Source organism: Marmota flaviventris, chromosome 5 (assembly GCF_047511675.1).
Source record: "Marmota flaviventris isolate mMarFla1 chromosome 5, mMarFla1.hap1, whole genome shotgun sequence".
NCBI classification, from domain to species: domain Eukaryota; kingdom Metazoa; phylum Chordata; class Mammalia; order Rodentia; family Sciuridae; genus Marmota; species Marmota flaviventris.
In genome coordinates, this window is record NC_092502.1 from 150078588 (window position 1) to 150103736 (window position 25149).

Below are 25149 nucleotides of genomic sequence, written 5' to 3' on the forward strand. Positions count from 1 at the left end.
ACAAAACCACATTTGATCTATTTGATAATTAATAGAAATTGTCACTTTCTAAGGTTATGAGTTATGGAAAGAAGTTAAGAACCACAAATGATAAAGATGGAGAAGCTGAGTTAGTAGAAACAGAGTGCTAAGAATTAACTAGTACAGAACCATAATCCAGCCTTTGAAGTTTCCAGTCCATGGGTTAGAACCCAACATACTCCTATGTTTATCCATGTGTTTTATGCCTGAGAAGCTGAATGTGACAGGGGAAAAAATATCATTCATTTGAGGTGTTCCATTTCTGCTGCCTCTACTGTTTCTTGCGGAGATTACTCTCACTTCTTCCTCTCTCCGGCCAAAGCTAAAAGAAAGCAAGTGCCAAAACCTAAATATCCTCTTTCTGAACTTTAACCTGTTAGAGTAGTTGAAAATGTACACATCATGTCACTCTTGATTAAATGGGTACCATAGCAGGAAACAACCTCTTATCCCCAGCCCAACACCTTGACCACCAAAGGAGTCCTTCAGTGAGGGCAAAAACTAAACACATTCTTTTTGCATTCCCCTGCCCAGATTCTGTTTCATTAGAACATACGACATGTACTTCTTCAGATTTTCATTTTCTCTTTGAATCATCAGAGCAAGAATGCAAGGAACTGGAAGACGCTCTAAAATTGGGTTCAGGTAAATGAGAAGGGAGCAATCTGCATTACAAGCCTGCTCTCTCTCTCTTTTCTCTTGTTAATTCTTGGTCTGCATGGGCTTTTGAAGTGTTAGCAGGTGTTCTACTTTTTGTTTTTCATCTATTTGGATATTTTTGCTTTTGCTCTCCTTTTCATATGTCATGAAAGTGAGATGTCATGCAAGGTGGGTATCTACTCTGTATTGTAAATGTGTTTCCAGTGTACATCATTTCTTCTCCTACAATGGTTGGCAAACAAGTCTAGAAAAGTTACAGTATCAGGGTAAGATTTAATTCTACTTTATGATAAAGATATGTTATAAATCCAGTTAAGGTTTTTGGTGCATGCTTGTCATGATGGGGAGGGTGAAGAAAGTGGTGTGCCAATCTTTGAGTGATTGCAGAAGGAACTGGGAGGCAAATTGATGAAGACTGTGTAGGTATAAGGATTCCATCTTAATGGCTATTGGGTACCATGAAAATATTTAATACAGGGAGTAAGTTAGTGAAGGATTACGTAGGAAAAGTCGTTGAAAAAAGAAGGGGGATAGAGAAAAAAATGATCTGTTAAGAAAAGGAACAGGTGAGATGGAAAGTGAAGGAGGGGTGGAGAATGCTTCTCTCTAAGAGAAGTAAGGTAAGAACTGAAGCCTGACCATTGGATTTGGAGGTGAAGACTTTGTTGCTCTAAAAGGAAGTGATTCTGTAATGTTGAAGAAATAGAAGTGAGACAGCAGTGCATTGTGTGAGACCATGGATCCAGCAGCATTAGGTCTTAAATACTTCTTGAGTGATGGCAGAAATTGGGGTGAAAGTGAAGACTGACCCAGGTGCCATTATTGTCATCAAGGAAGCAAGGTTATCAGGATGAATTTAGATGACTGCAAGAAGGAGGGAGACAGTAGTAAAACCAGGTTTATGTACACACTCATTTGCTTTATTCCCCAGCTATTTATGGAGTCTCTAGGATGTGCCAGAAATTGTTCTAGTTACTGGGGATACAGTAGTGAACATGCCAGAGAAAGTGCTCCTCTTCAGGGAGGTGATGTGACACAAGAAGGGAAATTTTTGAATGAAGTGGAAAAATAATGTCTTGGACATAGAAAACGTGAAAGTTGAAGCTTTGGGAAGATGTTGACGGTAGTTATTAGCTGGGTGACAAATTGGAAGCTGCTTGTTGATTTTATTTTATTATTTTGTATTTAACAAAATAGCACTTATTTTGTATTTAACACATAGCACTTCTATAAGCTCAGCATGATTTTAAATGATCTCCACATAGTAACCAACATAATTATCCTATCTAAGAGGTAAGTAGTACTAATATTTCCATTTTATAGCCAGGGACACTGTGACATAGAAAAGTTGCTCAAGATCAGAGCTAATAAAAATCAATTGCACTCTACTGCCTTTTCTAGGGGAAAGGATTTAGCCAGAGCTCAGGGCTCCCTGGGATGTGAAGAAGGGGACAGGCTTAAAAATAACATAAAAAGCCCCCCCCCCAATTATATTCTTAGGGTGTAGTTCTTAAATAGGTGTGTCTATTAAGACAATGATTCTCCAATTTTAGTATGCATGAGGAGCACTAGGTGGAGCCTGCTGAAATGCTGATTCTAGGGCTTATTCTCTCAAACATTCTCTCATAGTTCTTGGTTGGGACTTGGAAATTTGTAGTCACCCAGTGGTTTTGACTCAGTAACTCTGGACTTTGTGATATGTTGCATAAAAAGTGTGACTATTTACATATGAAAAATATAATTAACAATTAAACTGAGGAAGCACTCCAGTAATTTATTTAAAATATCAGGTTTTAATAATTTCTCATTTTAAAGGTACAATATACTTATGAAATTGCAAAATTTGGACAGCTACAGGAAAGGAAATGGAAACCACTCAAAATCTGATTTATAAGATTAAGAATTTTAGTGATAGCTTGTGTAAAATTCAATTAGAAATAGATAAAATATTTTTGAAAGTATAAGGCACATACATGGAAATTAGCATTCAAACTTTCAGAACAGTTTTCATGTGTTAGGTAATGTATTCCTGTTAAATAACATTTTTTTTTGTTTTTTTCATTGCTAACATATGAGACACAAGACTATTTTGTTTCTTATGTTTTATTATATCAATTTTCATACATATAGGAAAGTTTGAAGAACATAGTAATTAATACCGGTATATATCTCCTATATTTAACAATTATTATTTTGACATTTCCTATGTATATGTGTATCTTAAGTATATATAGAAACATATAATATGTATGATCTTGACTGATTATTTACAGTATGTAAATGTCATGTATTTAAAATGTTTCTAATATTTGATGAACCATATGAAGGTAAGTTTCAGACACCATTATACTTAAATCCTTTAATATGCACGTGTATCTTCTAAGAAAGACCTTCTCCTGCCAAAGATGTTATACTTCTATTATGCTAAGAACATTGAAAAAGTTAACAATTTTCTCATTTTATTTACTCGACAATGGAATTTTTGTCTTTTTTTTTTCCTTTAAAATATCTAATTTCTTAGAACACTTTTAGGTTCATAGCACAACTGAGAGAAAAGTTCAGAGATTTGCCTGCCCACCAACACATGCAGTCTCTTCCACCATTTGTATCCCCCCTAGAGTGGAGCATTTGTTAATACTGGTGGATTTACACTGACACATCATTACCACTCAACACTAATTAACACGAGGATTTGCTCTTGGTGTTGTACATTTTATGGGTTTGGACAAAGGCACAATGCATGTATCTATCCTTGTAGTACTGTGTAGGATAGTTTCATTGCCCTAAAAACCTGTACTTTTTCTGATCTTCACTCCTTTGCTCCTGGCTACCACATGTCTTTTGACTATCTTCATGATTTTGCTTTACCCAGAGTGATATACAGTGGGATCAATTTTTAAAAATATTTGGCAGACTTTTCACTTTTACATTCTCATTCTCATTTTGTTTGTGCACACAGATTTATTTTGCTTGATTTCTCCTGTGTAGGAAACCAGAACAATGTGTTGCGAGGAGTCCCATTTGTCAGAGGGGGAGGTCCTGGCTTCATAGCTGGCCTTAGTTTCCTACAGCTGGACAATCCTGCTGGTAACAAAAGGCGGTACTCCGACTGGGCGGAGTCTGTGACTCGTCTTCCCCAAGTCATAAAACAGAAGGTATGTGAAGCTCTCTTTAAGGCCTAGAAGCATCATGTTTATTTGCACTGGGAAAATGAGATTAAATCAAGGTGATTAAACAGCTGGTGGCAATTAGCATTTTCTGTATTCCAATTATGTTTTATATAGTGAAGTGAATGCAAGAAACAGAAGTTATGTTATCTGATATGTTCATATTTCAGTTGTAAATGTTAAATGTCTTGTACATCCCAAGAGAAATTAATGATGAAAGTTGCATTTTTAACTTTTGACCTGAATCAGATTATATCTTTTTTGATTTATAATTCAGAAAAATTACAGATTCTTAAAAGAGGAAGGCATGTAGACTTGTCAGCTATTACATCTGTCAGATCACCTTTCTTCCTGTGACCATGGCTTATGGGCTATTGAAGTCCTGTAAATTAGGATAGCACCAAATTGGCTGAAAAAATTTAGAATATTTTGTTAAGATGGTCAGTTCTATTATAGTACAACATATGTATTCCTATAGCACCAAAAAGTTTACCAAAGGGCTTATGGGAAAATGGGATGAGGGACACAACAATATCACACACATCATCTGTGACTCTCATTTTAAAAAAAAAAGGTACTTACAAAAATAGTAGCACATTTTTATAGGTGCTATGTTATTAAGAAATGCATTTGTTCTGCAATAAATGTGACATATTTCCTATAAAAAGATCTAAAGCTTGATGGGTGCAGGAAGGTTGGTAGCTGAGTAGTGATAGAAAGAGAACTATGAGAAATCTGACAGTTGTAACACTGGATGGAGAGGTGTAGCTTCTAATACAGGCAGTGAACTGTTTGAGGCGTACGTGTGCACATGCATTTCAAGTGTGCCTATCAGAGTTGGTTGGGCAGCATGCGCTTTTCTGTGTTCACCCTGTGTTTCTTATGGATAAAATTCAACAGAGGAAAATAAAAAATTGCAGTATGCACACGTTGTTCCTTAATATATCAATATTAATGGAACAAATCAACATTTTCAAAACAACCATAACAGCAGAACTCATTTTATAATCAATTTCCCACCATGGGAGTCAATGTCCCAGGCAAAGCCTCATTCTGAGAGATTAAGAGACTTGGGCACATTTTATATACTCAAAAAAGTTATAATAGCTCTTCAAGTACTCTCCTAACACCATATTACACCCAGTTGCCTCTGAATAAGCTGAGGGCGGGAGAGTGAGTTTTTCCTGGGAACTCTTAAACTGCCATTTGTTAATAATCAAAACGGAAATGGCCAATATTCATTATTGATGTCCCAAACATTCTTCAGAAATTCTAAATTGTTGATTAGAGGAAAAACAAGCATTCCTTCACATAGACTTAACTATGTACTTCTCCACAAAAGACCGTAAACTATCATAGTTGTGCTAACTTATTAACAGGGTACCAATGGAGTAATGAAAAAAGATAATGTATGACCATGCAAGGCCGACCTGCTCACAAAAGCCTGCCCCCACAAGCTTTTGGTGCACAACTCTTTCCAGTTCCATGGTTAGTGACATCATGGTGTTAGTCTGAAATTGGATATGGTGAGAGTACTCTGTAGAATTGGCAAGAGCTACAAAGCAGAACCTTTTTGCTCCTGAGAGAACAGACTGTTAAAGTTTAGCCAGCACATCTGCAATTTTGAAGTTGCTTTTCTTTGGAAATATCCTGCACAGAGTAATAATGTATACCTGTTTTAAATTTCTCAAGGAGTGCATTCATGGTCTCCACTAAAGAGACTTGTTAAATCTCTCAGAGTCAAAAGAAATTTAATTCTAAGCTTAATTGTACTTGCTTCTTTGCTGTAATTTAAGTGCATTTCCTTTTCTTCTGTCCTCTAAGGGGGTGGTGATATATTATTTTCAAAATCATCTTCCATTAGCTAGAAAATGAATGTTCTGTTTTTTTAATTTTATGCATACACACAAGATATAAAAATATTTCTTCTCTATCTGATTCTAATTTTCCCTAGGTTTATCTTGATTGTGTTGCAAAGACAGTGAATTGCTTTCTTTTTTTTATTTGAACAAAAAAATATTGTACTGTGGTCCCCTTTGTCTGCAGTTTCACTCTCCTTGGTTTCAGCTTCAAATCAATGTTGGTTTGAAAATATTAAATGGAAAATTTCAGAAATAAACAATTCATAATTTTTAAGTAACTTTTATTGTAGCATAGTATTATAATTGCTCTATTTTATTATAAATTATTGTTGTTTCTCTATTATGGCACCTAATTTATAAATTAAATTAGGTAAATCAAGATAAAATAAATTTATAAATTAAATTAAAATAATTAGGTATGAATGTTTAAGAAAAAACTTATATATACAGGGTTGATACTATATGTGATTTCTGGCATCCACAGGAGGGCCCTGAAACATAGCCCCTGTGGATAAGGGGAACTACAGAAATAGACATAAGGGTGGCTTTTGATTGTGTTTCAGTGGAGATTGTGCCCATGGGTAAAAAGGAAAACATTCTCACCTAAAGTTCTGAGCACTGACTAGAACGTCTTCATTTGTATAGCTGACACCTATATATGAGCTGGTAAAGGAAGTACCTTGTGCATCTGTGAAAAGACTGTACCTGAAGCGGGCTCTTGAAGAGTATTTGGATGAATTCCACCCCTGCCATTGCCGGCCTTGCCAAAATGGTGGTTTGGCCACTGTTGGGGAGACCCAGTGTCAGTGCCATTGCAAACCATATACATTTGGTGTGGCTTGTGAGCAAGGAGTCCTCGTAGGGAACCAAGCAGGTCAGTGTGCTGAATTTTCCCTAGTTTTAGGATGGACACATTGAAAACAGTATTACTTTTTCTCTTTGGCTCCTGATGTGCTTCTTTGCTACTTCTTTTTGTGACCACATTTGAAATCACATTTGAGTTAATCTCCCTCCATTTTTCATTCCCGGTTTAAAAAAAGGGTCTGCAGTTAAGACCTTCTGCTATCTCTCTTTTTGCCCACCTGAATTAACAATACCACTGTGCCCTCTACTCTCCATTCTCTATTAGAATAAAATTATGGATAAAATACCTGCCATTTTCTTATAATTATCTCAAAAAGGTTTTGTTGTAACATTGGCCTATGGAGACTGAGTTTGCATTGCCTAACCTTTCTGACACCAAGCTCTTTGAAACATCTTTACTTCTGTTTTGTATTATGTATCATCAGTCAATTGCTCACAAATTTTGTTGAAAATCTGCTGTGTGCTCAGTAGGATGGTGTTTCAAGTGCGTAGTACAGGGCTATGTGAAGTTGACTTAATGAGTAGTCAAAGTATGACTACAATTTAAACATAATTATTTTTATTCTTTTGTGTATTTGTATGTCTCTCACCTCTAGAAAACTCATTCCTAGGGAAGTTTGATTCCTTTCCTTATTCCTGATATAAGACTGATTCCTAGGAGTCATTAAATAAATGTCTGATAAGTGAATAAATACATGACTAAACAAATGGTTATGTATAGACAAACATCAGGAAGATATGCTTGTCCTCAAATGGCTCTGTAAGTGGCCTGTCCTGGTAAATTGAAATTCCACCATGTGATGCTTTCCTCAGTGGCTTTGATTTCCAGTGTCTGTTGAAATTGGAGCACCCCCTGCTGGTAAGAACTGGAGTAGCGATCACAACGTTTCGAGCGATTGTTACTCTATATTGACATACTCCGGAGGCTGCTTTATTAAATAAATTCTAATTAGGACAACGTAAGGAAAACCATTGGAAAATATCATACAAATTGGATTAGTTTTGGTGTGTGTGATACTGAGGAGTAGATGTGGTTGGGAGAAGAGGAAAGTGGTCACAAAAAGAAGTAGCTAAAGAGCAGTGTGAGCACACGCGCTTGCACACTCACACATTGTCAGGAACCAGTCGTTGTCAGGATCCAACCGTTCAAGGGAATGGTTTCTGAGGTCATGTCTATGTAGGAAATCAAGGCTCTTAGAATATGAGATAGGATATCATCCCCTCCACCCCCAGGGATACGACAGGGGAAAGCACTAGAAGAACTCTGAATCTTAAATGGGCTCTAAGGCAGGATGGTTGTGGGTAGGGTGGTTGAAGAAGTACCTACAGATTGGAGAAGAATACTGATGGGAGGCAAAATGGAGATTTAAAAGCATTTCTTAAAAAAAAAAAAAGCATTTCTTCTGTTTGATTCATTTCCGCATCTTGTACAGTGCCAGCCTAGGGTTGGCAGACTGGGAGGACCCAAAAGGCTGTGTTCTCTTCATGCCAAGCCAGTGCTTTAACTGTAGGACATTACTTGCCTTATGGAGAGACTGTGGGGTGAGGAAGAATCCTGCACTCAGCTAGAAGACCAGAGTACAGTCTGGATGTGGCTCCTGACAGCCATTACAGCATTGAGCATGGCATTTAGCCACTTTGCCTTAGAGTTCATGTCTCAATAGTGGGAATAATAACAACCTCCTGCCCACCTCCACTTGTTTTTGTGAGAAGTATATAAATGATACATTGTCCATGGAAGTGCTTTAGAACAGTTTTGTAATATAATCAATAGATTTAAGATATAATTACAAGAAGTCCACTAATGCAGCTTTAATATGGACATTCCAAGTCGGTGTAGAGCCATTCTGGCCATTGCAGAAAGCCCTCACTGAACAGAACAGAAGTAGTCAATTGCCACAATTGTCCCTCCCCTTAGCAAATATACTGTCAAGAAGCATAGCATTAAGCTCTGAAGTCCTCCTCTCCAAGAACTTACTGAAGAGCTTTTCCCTTATCATACAGGCGGGGTTGATGGCGGTTGGAGTTGCTGGTCCTCTTGGGGCCCCTGTGTTCAAGGGAAGAAAGCAAGGAACCGGGAATGCAATAACCCACCTCCCAGCAGGGGTGGGAAGTCCTGTGTTGGAGAAACTACTGAGAGCAGGCAATGTCAAGATGAGGAGCTGGAGCATTTACGGTAATGGAGATCAGATCTCTGGGCAATTGTGTAGAACAGTGTCCTCTGCAGTAAGTGTGGACAATGTGATGGCTGCTAGCAAAAGATTTAGATATTAGGTGGTGATTCTTATTCGTGATTACTTAGCTTCCTGGCACTGGACTTGGTGAAAGAGAGAGAAATGGCCCACTTGTGCTTGTGTGCTTCAGATTTTCCTGACATTAGGGTTAACCCAGAGCTGGGAGCAGCCCAGCTGAGCAGATATAAGTGGTAGCTTTGGCATCATGCAGATTTGCCATCTACACACTACACTTGCTATGTGACCTTGGGCAAGTTACTTACACATCTCTAAAATGAGAATAATAGTAGTAGATAAATCTATAATAGGATGCTGTTAGAATTGAAGGAGATGAAGCATGTAAAGCTATCAGTATGCCTGGAACATAGTAAACATTCAATAAATATTGTATCACTTTTCAAAGATGCTACTCTTTCTTATTTAGCTATTCTTTGGGTTAAACATAAAGCCAGATGTCTGAGGTGGATATTTTGACTGATTAGCCTGGTGGTCACCCGACACTTAGTCTACATTTGCGAGATCATTGCAAATGCCATCTCAAAAGTGCTTAGTCAACTAAGCCATTGTGTACTGGGTCAGAGATCCTTATGCCATATTCCACTGTTTTTTGCCATCTTTAGTAAATTCTTCTGATCAGGGAGTGAGAAGACGGTTCTAGTAAGATAATTTGAAGGTCATTTGAATTAAAGAGGCAAGGTTTTTGTGGAAGGATACCTCATTCCTAGGTCTTCATGCCTCGTAATCCAACTATAGCCAGTATCTCTTGACTGGGAAAGCTGGGAAGCATATGATTATGGTGGGAAGAGAATGTTGGCTTCAGAGTAGGTCCCTCAGGGAGGATGAAGGTCTGAGAGGATGTCTCTGCCTGATGGATTTATTTCCCCTGGCTTTAGAGATAAAGCTGAAGGGAAGGGAACATCGTAAGTGAGGCACTGAAGGAAACTTCACTCATCTTCATGTTCAGAGAAGTATCCTCCTTCTCAGGCCTCGAAGGAAATCTTTGATCAATACTTCTCATTTCTGTGTTTCCTCAGCGTGCTACAAAAGGACAGGAGTTGAGCTGAGAAGGAGGCAGCACCCACAGGCTATTTGTATTGCACAGATTTCATGTCTCTGCTGTGGTCTGTTGCCCTCAGAGGCTCTGTTGAAATCCTCTGTTTAATGATGAATGCCATCATTATCCTTATTACACCCTGCCCCTAGAGATAATCCTGGTTATGGTAAATTATCAGGACTGGCATTGGTGAGAACATAGTAGTGTCTTTGTTCCTCCATCTTCCTTTTAGGCTCAGAGTTCTGGCCTCAAATCTTCACAAAACTTGCTTTTGCCAAAGAATGTTCTGAGTTACATGGTTCATAAAACAACGTGGACACTGTGACCCCATTGTCCTTTATTTTCATTTAAGAGGAAGAAGGAGAATGATTGCGGGAACCCCACTGACTGGACATGAATGAACTCAACCTTGGCATTTATTAGTTTGCAACCTTGGACAAGATATTCAAGTGTTCTGTGCCTTTGTTATACTCCAGGTGTTGCTGAATGAATTGAGATAATGAAGGTGTATAAAGAAGCTGCTGTTGTGTCTGCCACATAGTAAATGCTCAATAAGAGAAGTTATTATAATTCTGTGTTACCTTTCCCTTGGGTTTACTAAACTCTAATTACTATTTTCCAATACAGTATTAATTCTATGTTAAAGGAATTTTAGAACCCAAGGGTAGGAGAAAAATAAGGTCATTTCACAGGTGACCTCTAGAAATCCTGTAAAGTAGGTGTGTGGTCCAAAGACTTTTATTTCTTTCTGCTTCTTTTTTTCATACAGCAAATCATGAGGTTATTTAAATTACTGTCTTTTGTTAAACTGAGTTAATGTTTGAATTTACACCGTACGATGTGATCAGATGTTTGGTTCCGAGAATGACAAAAACATCACATGAACATACTTGTACTTTCTACTTACAAACCTTCAGATATAAAGGAAAAATTCAATATAGTGCAAAATATTCATTAAGCTCTGGAAATCAATCACATTAATCACTTTTTGTTTCTTTTTTTTCTTTCAGATTGCTTGAACCACATTGCTTTCCTGTATCTTTAGTTCCTAAAGAATTCTGTCCATCACCTCCTGCCTTAAAAGATGGATTTGTTCAAGTTGGTTATGAAAGCTACTTTTTTCCTTTATAATATTCCAAGTTCTACTTTTCTACAGGGCCATAATTTATTTCCTTCTTCCATGGTGAAATAGTGCTCAAAATATCTGATATATGCGTTTTAGTTTTAGTGGTGAAGGTTTTAGTTTGTGGCTTTCCTTCTTTGAACCAAGGTGATTCAGACTGCAGAAGGCAGTATACACACTTAGTGTGGTGTGGGAAATCAACACTGCCACCCCCTGAATTTGAAACACAATTATGCCAGAGGGCTACTCCATATTGCCACTCTGATATTAAGAATCTACAAGCCTGTTCGCCAACTTACAGAACTTTTATTTTTCTTTACACTGAGAAAATTTTTTAAAATATTGGGCTTGGGGCTGGGGTTGTGATTTAGTGGTAGAGTGCTTGCCTAGCATATGTGAGGCCCTAGGTTTGATTCTTAGCACCCCATATAAATAAAAATACAGAAAAAAACAGGAAATGAGTAAATTCATGTAAAGGCATTAAAAATGTGAGGCCTGGATGAATTATTATTATTATTATTTTGTGGTGGTGAGGATCGAACCCAGAACTTTGTGCATGCTAGGCATGCATTCTGCTTCTGAGCTACATTTCCAGCCCACAAAGTGTTAGGTTTATTCCAGGAGCACGACATTTAGCTAGTGTCTGGTGAGATATGTATCATTTTAATTTGAGCAGTTTTCTTGTTCAGAAAGGAACACTAGTCATCTTGCATTTGTCATCCTAGGGATTTTACTTGGATTTAGAACCATATTAATTGATGCTGTTCTCAGTCTTTCTTATGATGAGACCTTGGCTCCGAATCCCAGTGGAGTCTCTTCATGACTCACGCAGGAGATACTGTTCATCAGGATGCTGTCAATACAACCAGCTTTGCTTTCTTCATGAAGGATTCCATTTTTTTCAAATTTTAGGCCCTTGAGCTGGAGAGTTTCCTGAAGTTTCCCCCAATTTAGAGAGAGTGAGAATATTTACTTAGCATCTCTCTTTTTTAATGCCTTTATACATGTTCTTTTTTTTTGCATTATATTTCTTTTTTTTTAAACTTTTTTTTAACATTTATTTTTTAGTTGTAGGTGGACATAATACCTTTATTTTATTTTTATGTGGTGCTGAAGATCAAACCCAGTGCCTCATACATGCTAGGCAAGCGCTCTACCACCGAGCCACAACCCCAGCCCTGAATTACAATTCTTAATACACATATGTACCACAATTTTTGTATCTCTATTTATATATAAAGTATGTTGACACCCAATTCGAGTCTTCATACATGTACTTTGTATAATGATTTCCATCACCATCCATAGCATCTCTAATGCCCCTTTTGTCTCCCTGTGGCCACCACAATCCTTGGAGTTCTTGAGTGAAACACTTTCAAAGGAGGCCAAGCAAACTCATATGCCTTAGAACCATGAAGATGTTGGCATCCCAAATTCCAGTGCATGTAGTACCCAAGGAGCCATGGTTTCTAAACATTGCTCTACAGACTGGCCACAAAGAATCTTCCAGAGAACTTAAAGATAGGGATTGCTGCTTGCCCCTGTCTGCCACCTTTTCTGATTTTATAGGGTAGACCCTATAAAAGAAGGAGGTACCAGGACATTTTGTTCTGATCCCTAAGGCAGAGCTGGTCTAGGTACCAGTCCAAGCCCTCCTGTATACCTCAGTTTCTCCATCATTCTCCTGGATGGCAGAACCTGAGAGGGTAAGGGAAGAAACAAAGAAGGACCCCAAATGATCCTAATTATCTTCTCAAGGTTCACATATTAAATTCTTTGTTTCACCTCCTGGCATTTAGGCTTGCAAAACATCCTTGAATCTGATCCAACCACAGCAGTATTTCTGTGCTTATAGTGTGAAGTAAGAGGTTGGGGTGGGAGAAGATCACCATTATGCTTTGCTTAAAAGTCATCAGTGAGAAAGTTAAACCTTCATGAAGATTCTGCTAGGATTTGAACATTTGAGAAACAGAATCCTTCAGGAAGAAAGGATTCTGTGGACTTATGCTGTCATTTATTAGGTAGCATTGTCAAGGAATAGCCTGTAATACCTTACCATTTGAAGAGCTTATGGACAAAGACACTTCCAAAATCCAGTAACAAACTATCTTTTACTAAACATGTTAGGGAAAGAAGTTTCTTGAACAGTGTCCTCTCAAGTGATTTTAGTGAAATGCTTAGAACAGCACTTGGTATTTTGGGAGCAATCAATACTTTATAGAACATTGATGTTTATGGTTTTATTTCAATTAGTGATGGTACTAGTATAGTTGATTAGGATGATTCTGGGGAAAATGCCTTAGAGACAATTTTCTAAATCAGTTATTTGAATGTAGGTTCTGATGATTAAAAGGGGCTATAATTTATAGACCAAATAAACAACAGAAACATTTTGTTAATGCAACATAGACAAACTCTACCTCTCTCCATCTTTTATTTTTGTTTAGGGGGAAGGTACTGTGTTTCCTGTTGGGAAAAAGATACTATACACTTGCAATGAAGGATACTCTCTTGTTGGAGACCCTGTTGCCAGATGTGGAGAAGATTTACAGTGGCTTGTCGGGGAAATGTATTGTCAGAGTAAGTGACCCAGATTGTAGTATATAACTCAAGATGAGAGAATAATGTGGGAGAAAATGAATCAAGATAAATAAGTACTCACCATATGCCCTATGTCTTGAAATCCTTTTCTTGAAAGGTTATATGATCCTGTTCAATTTTCATAAGTAACTTGATTAAGGCCTTAGCCATCTCCAGCTGGAAATGATCCTGTTCAGTGGGGTCAATTTTATTGCAATTTTGAAATTTCTGATATAAATTAGAATTATGGGAGCTTTCAGGCTAAGATCATCAGTACATTTTTTAGAGTTCAGTTACTATCAATCTACTTCTTTACATGCTTTGGACCCTATTCTGTTCAGATACAGGCATGTGAATAAGAACATCTGCATATTGTACCCTTCTATATCTACTCTTGGGCTCTTATTTCAGCTAGAGCCAAAGAGGAGGTGTTTGTTCAGCAGATGGATAGACAGAGTTGTAGGGACGCCTTTTTGTGAATTGGTTGTGGTATTCTCTGTGAAGAAAGCCGTAGTGCACACATGTACATTTACTACTTGGAAATGTACCCTTTAGTGGAACTTCTGAATCAATGGATAAGAATACACTGGGTAAACATGTATTAAACATGAGATTTAGTTGATGCTGTTAGGCTTTCAAGCATTTGTACCGATATACATTTCTACCAGAGTCTGAGGAATTATATCTGTACTTTTCTTTGTTTTCCATTTTCTTTCTGTTTCATCATAAATATTTTCCATTGATTTATCTTTCAGTTTATTAATTCTCCGTGTAATTGTGTATAATTTACTTTTATGAACTCTGTTTAATTATTAATTTCATTTTTCAATTCTGATGTAACATTTTTCTAGTTTTTAAACTTTTAAATTCTTTGCTGAAATTCTTCATCCTGCCATTTAGTTTTTTTTCAACATATTAATTATTTTAAGAACTGTATCTGCTAATTTTATTATCTATATCTCCATGGGTTTGTTTCTATTGTCTTTTTGTTGTATTTTGGTCGATTTTTGTTGTTTCAAATATTTCATTAGCTTTGCTTTGATACCTGTTCGAGTCTCTCAGAAGTGTTTATATTTTTAATTTTATATAGCTTTCATATTTGTCTTGTTAGAAGAAGGATTGTGAAGCCAGCAAATATATCATGCCAAAAATAAATCTAATGCCAGATTATTAGCTTCTTGAAAATCTGATATGTGACTTATATTTTGCTGCCTTTTCATAAATATTTAGCATATTTGGCAAAATGCAGGTGCTCAATAAATGCCATTTTGAATAAATAAATGGGTTTTCTGATGAAAATAGTGCCGAAGCAGAGCAGTATTTTTTAGAATATTGTCTAAAATCCTTTAGGGAGATTGCTAAAATTTTTTAAAATCATGATTGCTGACCTGCTTTCTGTAACTATGCATATTTCTCATTATTCTCTGCTTTTTATTTAAAGTAGAAGATTTGAGCCAGTGATATAATTGAGTAAGGAAGAACAGGAATGAGAAACCAAAAAACACTGAATACTTTTATGGTTGTCAGATTAAGGTGATGCTTTACAATTTTTAGGTAGTAATATGTCTAATTAGAACTGATGTATATGACTCTTAGGAAAATTCTGGAGGGACATCACCATACTAGAGAGTTAATGTCAGCTGTGAAAAGTCTGGTTTTTGCAGCAGACTGTGCTTGAAGACTATTTGTAGACTAATTCGTTTCAAGTTGTTCCACTGCTGTGAGGGCAGGGTGAAAAGATGATAGATGTTTTGGTCTTCTGTCATTCACTGGTCAGTTACATGGCAGGCACCATGGGGCAAGACTTTCAGAGCACAGTAACAATGAGCTCACTTCTTCCTCTTTGTCCTCTTATGTGAAAAAGCAGAGCATCAGCACCTTTTAAGACCGTTTTTAAAAAGATGGTTTAGGAAAGCAATCACCCCAGTATGCTGGTCTCTTTTATCTTTAGAGATTGCCTGTGTCCTACCGGAACCGATGAATGGCATACAGAGTCAACCCCACAAACCGTTCTACTCAGTTGGCGAGAAGGTGACTCTCTCCTGTTCAGGTGGCATGTCCTTAGAAGGTCCTTCAGCATTTCTCTGTGGCTCCAGCCTCAAGTGGAGTCCTGAGATGAAGAATGTCCAGTGTGTGCAAAAAGGTGTGTAGTTTCTGTGTCTACTCAAGGACCCCTGCACTCAAGATGAGTGGGGGTCCTTGTGGAGACCTTCCTGGTTCTGTACCTCCATCACTGTGAGTTGTTCCCTTCCTGTTGCCCACTAGGAGAGGGAAGTCAGTTTGTAGACTGTGTAATAGTTATTCAGATGGCACACACAGACTTAGGAAATGCAAGGGCAAGCAAGGATAGCCCTGGAGATCCTAAAACATTTAACTTACATCCTCCATCTGAAGGATTAACTTTATAGCCATTAAGGTGCCAAGAAAATGAAAGATTTTTGAAAAGCTAATATTTGGTTTCCTTCTGATTTTTGTCCTGTACTTTTATTAAGTACAGATTTTAAGTACTAATTTATATAAAATTCTGTATATTTCATTTCTGGGCACTCAGAGAGTTTATTGGCATTATTGAAATTGAAAATTTAAAAATATTTACATCTAACTCGGTAACACAACCGTGATTGAAGTAAAAATATTGTGGTTTGTGAAGTTGTCCTTAATAGTGGAAATTTAAAAAATCAGTATTTTGAATGCTGGGCAAATTAAAACGTTCTTTTGAGAACCTAAGGTAGAAAAGGATTTAGAAGCAAACTATTTTTTAAGAGATATTCCGAATGAAATGGATTTATTTTAAAATATTTTCTCTCTCTTCTTTGTTTGCATTGTAATAAATAGAAATATATTTTTTAACAATTCAAAACAGGAAAGAGGGACAACTCACTTGAATGCTGTTTTATAATGTATCATTCTTGAGTGTATGACTTTTAATTTAATGCTGAAATTTTCTTTTTTGGGGGGTCCATTTTATTTTATTGTTTTATTTTCTATTAATTCATTTTCATTATACATAATATTGGAGTTCATTTTGGCATAATTCCACAAGCATGGAATATTGCTCCAATTCAGTTTCTGTTACTTTCCCTCCTCCCTTCCCCATTGACTTTCCTCTACTACTCTTTCTTCTATTTATTTATAGTGTTTTAAAATTAGTACATTGTGGATACACGTAATAGTGAAATTCACCGTGGTATATTTATATGTGTACATAGGAAAGCTTGGTCACATTCATTCTACCGTTCCTCTCTTTTCCTGACCCTTCTTCCTTCCCTTAATTCCCTTTCTACTCTACTGACCTCTCTTCTATTTGCATGGATTCATACCCACTCTTTTTCTTTCTTTTTCCATTATTTTTTCAATTTTTGTTTTTTAGTGAGGAAGAAGTACTAGATTCCATAAGTGATAGTGTAGGATGAATTAGATGCTTGTAACCAAAAAGAGAGCACAAGCCGCAGGGAGTGCTCTGCTCTGAATGGTGGGAATGGGCTGTAATGATCGACAGGCTATGGACAGGAGGATGGGAGCAGAACAGGTCCAATGGAGTGCCCTCCATGCCAATCTGATGTGCTCTTTAGCTATCAGAGCCCCACATTAGAGGATGATTGCTTTGTTTTCTACACACACTGAGGCATAAATATGAGTTCATTTGGGATATATAAAGCAATGCACCTGTAGCCATAATTCTAAAATGAAAGAGAACAATATATAGTTGATGATGTTGCAGTTTTGTTTCAAGGAGGTTATATATTTGCAATTCTGAAGTGTATGCTTCAGTCATTTCATAGCACAATTTAGCACAATTTAGTATGAATTTTCTCCCACTCAAGAGAAAATTCTATTTAATTTGATTTTAATTAAGGATGTTTTTCAGACCTGTATGTTTTTCTGAAACTATTCTTAAAATAAGCCTATAACAAACAAAAAAACAAAAAATCCCAGGTTTGTCATCCTCTGAAGTTGGTATTTTAAAATATCAACTAAAAATAAGTAAAATCAGCTGTTTCAGTAGTCTTGTTTATTGTGGCAAAACATGCATAAGGCTTAACCATTTAGCATTTTTAAAATGTGTAGACCAGTAGCATTAAATACATTCCCACTGTAATACAATCATCACCACTCTCCATCTCCAGTATCTTTACATCTTCCTTCAGCTGAAACTCTGTATCCATGGAACAGTAACTCCCATTTCCCCATTCCCATTGAGGATATCTTGATGTGAGCAAAGGCACATACTCTAGATGTGCTCTAAGAGTATTTATAGGTTAGCCAAGCTATGATGATAAAGTTATGTTCTTCTTAAATGCAATAGTCTTTGGTCTAGGTGATCCTATCAGAGATTTTTTTTTTTTTTAACAAAGAAATTATAAAAACTTTCGGTAATCACATGATATCTAAAATTTCAAAATTTATTCTAAAATAAATTTCTGGTCAAATGCAGAGCTGATTCCCATGGCTTTGTCATGAACTTTAGTTCTGGTATATCTCTAGTGAGATTTCTCAGCCTCAGTGCCATTGTGCTTTGGGGCCTGGTGATTCTCTGTTATGGAAGCCTGTCCTGTGTTCTGTGCTGTTTAGCAGCATCCATGGTCTCTACCCACCAGATGCCAATAGCATCTCCTCCTCAGTGTGACAATAAAAAATGCCTCTAGACATTGTCAGATGTGCCTCTGGAACAAAACCTTCCCTGGTTGAAAGGCACAGATCCAGAAAACATCATTTTAAAAAACATTTTTTGAGGGGGAATAATTTTAGATTTCAAAAAGGTTGCAAATACAGTTTCTACATACCATTTTCTCATCTTTCTTTTTTTACGTCACTTGAAATAACAGTTGATTAAAAGTAAAAAATTAGTATTAGTACAATACTGTTGATTAAATTACACACATTATTCATATATAACTAATTTTCCTCTAATGTCTTTTTATGTTCTAGGATCCAATTCAGGACACTACATTGCACTTAGGATAATACCATTTAGAATTGAAGTGTTTAAAGAATGAGTACTTGTAATTGAGATTTCTGATCCTGGTGGGCATGCTTCATATTATTACCGTTTTTCCAAATTTATGAATTGTTCACAAGATTGTACTGTCATGTCTAAATCTTTTAAAATTTTCAAAAAGAAATATTCCATTGTTTTTGTATTCAAAAAGGCATGATTTTCTGATAAACTATCTTTAAGATTTGTAAAATGAATATCTAGTTTTATGAGCAAAAGTACATTCCATTGACTTCCATTGCTGATAGGAAGTGGGAAAATCAGGTTGTTTTGGATGATTTACATTGCAATTGGCTATAGCCAAGGTGATGGCAGTCAATGTAGGCTCTTGTAAACTGGACCAAGGTATCGTTCTGTCAAAATCAGAATGATAGTTTGCTATCAGTTTCTAGAAGATAAAAGATAGAATCTTATTTAATGTAATTACCGCCAAACATTTACTCACTGTTGTTAGGAAGGATTAAATATCACAATGTATTAAAAAGTGCATGACCAAGTGTAAATGCTCAAGAAATGGTAGCGATTATCACCAATGTAATTATTTGTAGAGCATTCCCCTTGTAAAATGCTCTATAGTTTTATTATTAATGCTTACCATAGAACCCCTTTGCAGCTGAGAATAGTACAGACTCTAGTTCAACAACAACAATAATAAAAAGTCTTGCTTACTATGAAGATGCTCTTCTTCCCTGATAATTTCATCTCCCTTTTGTTTTTTCTTTCAGACACCCCTTTAACACAGGCAGTGCCTAAATGTCAGCGCTGGGAGAAACTGCAGAATTCAAGATGTGTTTGTAAAATGCCCTATGAATGTGGGTAAGCTCTGTCCTTCTGTTTTATTTTATCCAAGACAAATGAGGTGATCTCTTAGGTGTTAGTGTCTGTGTATTGAAGGTGCAGTTTACTAAGGGTTAAGGATGTTTGTGTTTGTTTGCATTTTAATCCAGTCTTTTCCTCCCTGGTACTCACCAGGGTCACCAGACTGACAGCTATGGTGTTAAGCTAGCTGAGAAAGGCTGAAGGACTATTTGAGCATGGCTTGCTCTATACATAGAATTGAGCGAAAGGACAAAACTGTCACCTGAGGATTTAGAGCTTTAGATGATTAGGCTGAAATTCCCTAGGGATATAAAATTTAAAGCAATACTGATGGAGAAAGAGCAGCTACTTTTCTGATTCTTGAAGCTTGCTTTCTAGATTTGCATTAGAAGAATGCTGCCAGCTTGAAATCATGCTGTTGTCCCAGGGCATCTGCAGTTGTTAGTTAGATGTTGTTAGATGCCTGTGTCAGGGTCCTAGTAAGATACGGACAGCACAATTAGATTAGGATAAGAAGAGGTTTATTAGCAGGTTGATTTACAAAATTGTGGGCAGAGTAAAGGAAACTAGAAGCCACAGGGCAGTACTCCTGGACTGGTAAGGCTTGGCCACGTGTCCACTCTAGGACTGATAAGGCAAGAGGAGGGGAGCACTTATGAAACCTGGAGACCGAGAGAACTAGGTGAGATGGCTGCAGAGGAGAAGCTGACTCTCTTTTAAGAGACCTTAGGAGGTCTTACAGGAGTGAGCCAGTGGAATAAATACCCCAGCTGAATTCACTTTCTTCCCTGCCTATACCAGGGCTCTCCATTGATAAAACCCAATTGAAGCTAGAGGACAAAGAAGTGTAACCTTTACATGCCAGCCTCCCAGGCAGATGGGGAAGAGTGGAGGGTCTAGGAAGAATCAGGGAATATCTAGCCCCTCAGCTCATGGGGCATCTTTAAGGTTAAAAATTGAAACACTAACCTACCAACAAATTACTTGGTTTTCAATTACTATGGTCATCAGCACCCATATAGAACTTCCTGAACCTACTGTGGGTGATTCATACAATGATTGTGTGTAGTAACCTCTGGTGCAGAAGAATATAACTGAATGTATAAGTGGAAATGGTGGTCAGCCCAGATACATTCTGACTCTTGCTGTTACTCTCTGTTGTTATTAATTACTCTCTGTTAATCACTTTCCTTCTCTTTCCAACTCTACTGGTTCCTTTAGTTAATCAGCAGCCAGCCATTTATAGACTTGATATGAGTTTTTGTATCATTTCACAGTATCAGATACTGATAATAAGGTGGCATTATAAGGTCTCTGCCCTTTTAGCTGTTCTGAGTAGTTCTATTTAAAGTTAAAATAAACAGAGAAAAAAGTTATATACAAAACAAAAAAAGTTTTTGTTATATAAGCAACTTTAAATAAATTGAGCTTTAGGTCAAAAAAAAAAAAGAAGAAAATATCAGAGCTAAATAAAATATGTGAATGTAAAGTTTTTCTGAGCCCATATGGTATATGAAAAATGTTTTGTTATCTGAGTTTTCACAAAATAATGCTTTTCTTATCTATCTGTCAGTATTTAGAAATGTAGTTGTTTTCATTGGTGACATTTCTAAATAGCTGTCTCTTACCATTTTAGCTCCAATGTTTAAGAAAAAAGGTAGCACACTTTTTGAAATATTTCTAAAGCACTTTGTAAACATAGACACTTTAGAAAATAGCATTGTAAAATACAGTTTTATCTTCCCTTGATGATTCAGGGTTATTAATTATTAGACATGCTGTATTATGAACATGAAATCTCTGGGCTGCTGGGCTGGGAGGAGTTAATGTCTCCTGTGGTCAATGGTTTCATTTGACTATAATCTCTCTGAGTGATCTTTGCTGATTTTCTGTCTCCTTTATTATTGATTCATTGACAGTTGCTGGCATAACTCACCTTCTCATCTAATTTGCTATATCTGATCTGTCCTAGCTGAAAATAAATCAACCCACAGTATCTATGCTTGGAAGGATTGTGAATGCTTAGAGTAAATATGCTCATTTTGAAGCTCTGAGGTGGTTGGGTCCCAATGAAAAGAATTTGAGTTGATGTTTCATCTTTTGCTGTGGGTGAATAACCTGTGGGGTAATGACCTCAAAGGTCTACTTTTTTACTTCTTTTCCTCAGCTTTTAAAAACAAAAATCTTGTAAATAATGTAGTCAAAAATTCTTTTCAGATCTTCCTTGGATGTATGTGCTCGAGATGAGAGAAGCCAACGGATACTGCCTCTGACAGTTTGCAAGTTGCATGTTCTTCACTGTCAGGGTAGAAATTATACTCTTACTGGTAGGGACCGCTGTACTCTGCCTGCCTCAGCCAAGAAAGCTTGTGGTGCATGTCCATTGTGGGAAAAATGTGATGGTAAGGAGCATTTTGTATTTGTAACATAGGAAGGCTAAAGTAAGGATAGGGATGTACCTCCATGGCAGAGCACTTGCCTACCATGTGTGAAGCATTGGGTTTGATACTTAGCACTACATAAAAAAATAAACAAACAAAATGAAAGCATGCTGTCCATCTACAAATACAAAAAAAGTGTGTGTGTGTAAAGTAATAATACTGAGCTTTTAAACAACATGGTTTCTAGTTTAGAAGTGGATCAAAGTAGATACCTGAGGATGTCAAGGATTCAGACTGGGTTGACCTTGAACTTCCCACCTGACTTCCCTCCCTGAAGAAGGGTCTGGATCAGGTAGCTAAGAGGACAAGAATCTATTCTTGATAATCTAAAATTCTTCCAAATCTTGGTGATTCCCATTCCACTCTCATGACTTTTTCTCTATCCTTGTATTATCCATATTGTGTCTTATTTTTAAAAGCGCTTACATAAAAATTTATTTTTAAAAATAGAAATTTTATAAATTACATCCTTAAGAGGAAGTATCATTTACCATAAATATTTGGTAACTATAAAAATACAAATGGTTGACCAAAATAAAATTGTAGATTTTGGCTACATTCTGCTCTGGTATTGATAATGTTCTCTCTTTGTGATAAGGGAGTCTAGCAAGTATTAGAAGGATGTTAAAAAAATACTGGCACCAAGTTAACACTTTCTTCTAGAAATAATCAGAAGGATTTTAAGAGAATAGAAAAAGAAATTACTTTCTTGAATTGTGATTCAATATTTGCTGAGGTTATGTCCATGTAGCACTTTCAATGATCTTGGATACTACCAAGGGCATGGCACCCCCCCACCTCGGTTTGGGGAGTATTGTGAAAAAGGAAGGCCTGGGTGAATGGAACTAAGTCTCTGCCCCAGCTTTCTGTTTCTATAAATTTGGGAGCTGGACTGCATAAGATTTCTATCAGCTCTTTGTTCTCTCCTAGTCCCAGACCATACACATTGGACACCTCTCCCCTCACTCCCTCCTAGTTTTTCAGCATAGATGATGACTTATGTAACTGTAGCCATGACTGGGTCATTTTGGGTTTGGCTGTCACCACCATCCACTGGCTGACCTTTCTACTTTCCTTCTGGAGACGCCTGACTGGGACATTCCCTCACACCCCTTTCCCATATAGACTCCTTTCCTCCTAATTCATTGCTCTCTATGTGTATTTTATAGGATATATAACCTTTTGTGTGCCATGCCATTTAATTCTCTCCTCTCCTACCTGAGCCCTGACTCTGCTCTTTGCTGAGGTCTTTCCATTTGGTTGGGGGGGGGGCAGTGAACGAAGGATTGTATTTGTCTGCTGGCTCACATGGATGGCGAAGTGCGTGAAGAGAGAGCTAGAGAGCTCTTGACTTGGATAGAGCTGCCTCATGTGGGTCCAACCAATAGAAAGCCTGGCATCAACTTCAAAACCCATTTATTCTGAGGGGAGCAAAATGCCTCAATTTCCTGATCCTACTGTTCTTCCAGGAGATAGTTTATTGTACCCCTCAAGGCAGGAGCTCTCTAGTCACTATTACTTTGGAGGAACGTGCTTTGATTCTCCCACCTCCACAGTGTGCCTGCCATTAAATCTCTCTCATTTATCTTTCCAGGCAGTAGTGGCAAATGTGTCTGCCGAGAAGCATCGGAGTGCCAGGAAGAAGGGTTTAGTGTCTGTGTGGAAGTGAGCGGCAAGGAGCTGACAATGTCTGAGTGTGAGGCGGGCGTCCTGAGATGCAGAGGGCAGAGCATCTCTGTCACCAGCATGAAGCCCTGTGCTGCCGAAACTCAGTAGGCTCTGGGGACATCAGTCAGCTTGCGTGGAATCCAGCAGGCCATTGGGGCTTAATGAGAACATCTGCACACCTGGGCACTTTGACAACTTTTCCAGCATGGAGACACATTCTTTCTTTCTCCTTCCTCTCCAGTGTACATTTTCCACAGCAACCCTCAGCCACCTGTGTAAACAAACCCTTTGTGTCCCAAATCTGAATCCAGATACTCTCCCCCACCCCTATTTCTTTTTAAAAGGACAGGATGAAGAATATTAATGAGCCATTATAGGAGCTAGTTGTGTGTTTTGGGGAAAATTCTCTGGACTATTTTTGTCTGTAAAATTAGAGGGTTAGACTAGAGACACTTGCATGTTCCATCCATCCCCTGTGATTCTATTAAGTATGACTGACCCAGCCAATGGGCCAGAACACATTTTATGAATTGATTAGGAAAACAGAACACAATTTCCTGATTAGAGAGGTTGGCTTTCCTCAATGAAATCAAATACAAAAAGGACCTCGAATGAAAAAAGACAGATACAATTATTTCCATCTTGAGTTGTAATGTCACGCTTCACCCTGTTGAGTCCCCGCCACATGTGGGGATTCCTATTCTTGTCAGGAGATTGAACCATTTAAATGTCAGCACGGAATTCATCATGCTGTGGTCACAGGGCCCCTTCTGCTTTCTTGTCTGAGAACAAATATGATTCAGTCTTTTCCTGGGGGCTTTTTTTTTTTTTTTAGTATGTGTGAAAAACAAGACCTGCAATCAATCTCCACCCTGTTTTTGAAGGAAGTATCAGGTCATGTCTGAGCTACTGACTGATGCATAATTGAGACTAGTCTCCCCTAATGTGGATACACTCCTAGATTTTTTCCAAAGGTATGCAATTTGAAGCATTGGTCTTCTACTTATTTCTTATTCATTTTAAAAAATCAAAACAGAAAAAGCAGATGTGGGCGGTAAAATGAGTGGGAAGAAGTAGAATTTAAAATGTTTTTATATACAAATACTGTGTCCGTGTTTTTCTAATGCTGATAAATACATTTCAAAAAAACTTTAATGAAGATTATTAAGGATTAAGAACTCATTAAAGGAGATTTTTTTTTGATCTGTGTAATGTTTGATTAGGAGAATATTTTCATGAGGAATGGTAGTGGTTTTTTTGGTTCTTGCCTGAAGTTTTATGTTTGATCCAGATGTAGCTTTTTATACCAAGGCATCTCTTGAGGGAAGAAGCAGATGTCATAGGTGGACATTATAAGGTGGTAAGTTTCAATTGACTGAAATCAATAATATGTAGACAGGTCAACTGCAGGTGTCAGAGATTATTTTCTTTCCTGAGTAGGGGATAGATTTGAAAATGCCAGGCCTGAATGTAAACTCCATGATGAAGTACTGAACAAGGAAAACATTTGAGAGCAGCTATCTCAGTATCCTTCCAATAATTTCTCCTATCAACTTAAGTCAGAATAGAGTTAGATTTCTACTAATTATGTATCACCTCCTCCAATGTCTAATTAACATGGAGGATATGGTCAGCATTATCAAATGCTATCAGAGATTGG

The 25149-nt window shown here is 37.3% G+C and overlaps 1 protein-coding gene across 1 annotated transcript in view; it reads left to right on the top strand.

Annotated features, from left to right (window-relative positions):
• The window catches only part of C7 (complement C7), a 48338-nt gene extending 23646 nt beyond the window's left edge, over nucleotides 1-24692 (top strand). Inside the window, exons 9-18 of the mRNA XM_027936220.2 lie at nucleotides 556-666; nucleotides 3670-3836; nucleotides 6356-6584; nucleotides 8579-8750; nucleotides 10873-10960; nucleotides 13433-13565; nucleotides 15517-15708; nucleotides 19287-19377; nucleotides 21598-21782; nucleotides 23416-24692. Coding sequence (XP_027792021.2) covers nucleotides 556-666; nucleotides 3670-3836; nucleotides 6356-6584; nucleotides 8579-8750; nucleotides 10873-10960; nucleotides 13433-13565; nucleotides 15517-15708; nucleotides 19287-19377; nucleotides 21598-21782; nucleotides 23416-23597 — 1550 coding nt within the window. The 3' untranslated portion in view covers nucleotides 23598-24692. The remainder of the gene's footprint in view (nucleotides 1-555; nucleotides 667-3669; nucleotides 3837-6355; nucleotides 6585-8578; nucleotides 8751-10872; nucleotides 10961-13432; nucleotides 13566-15516; nucleotides 15709-19286; nucleotides 19378-21597; nucleotides 21783-23415) is intronic.
• Nucleotides 24693-25149: the final 457 nt, after the last annotated feature.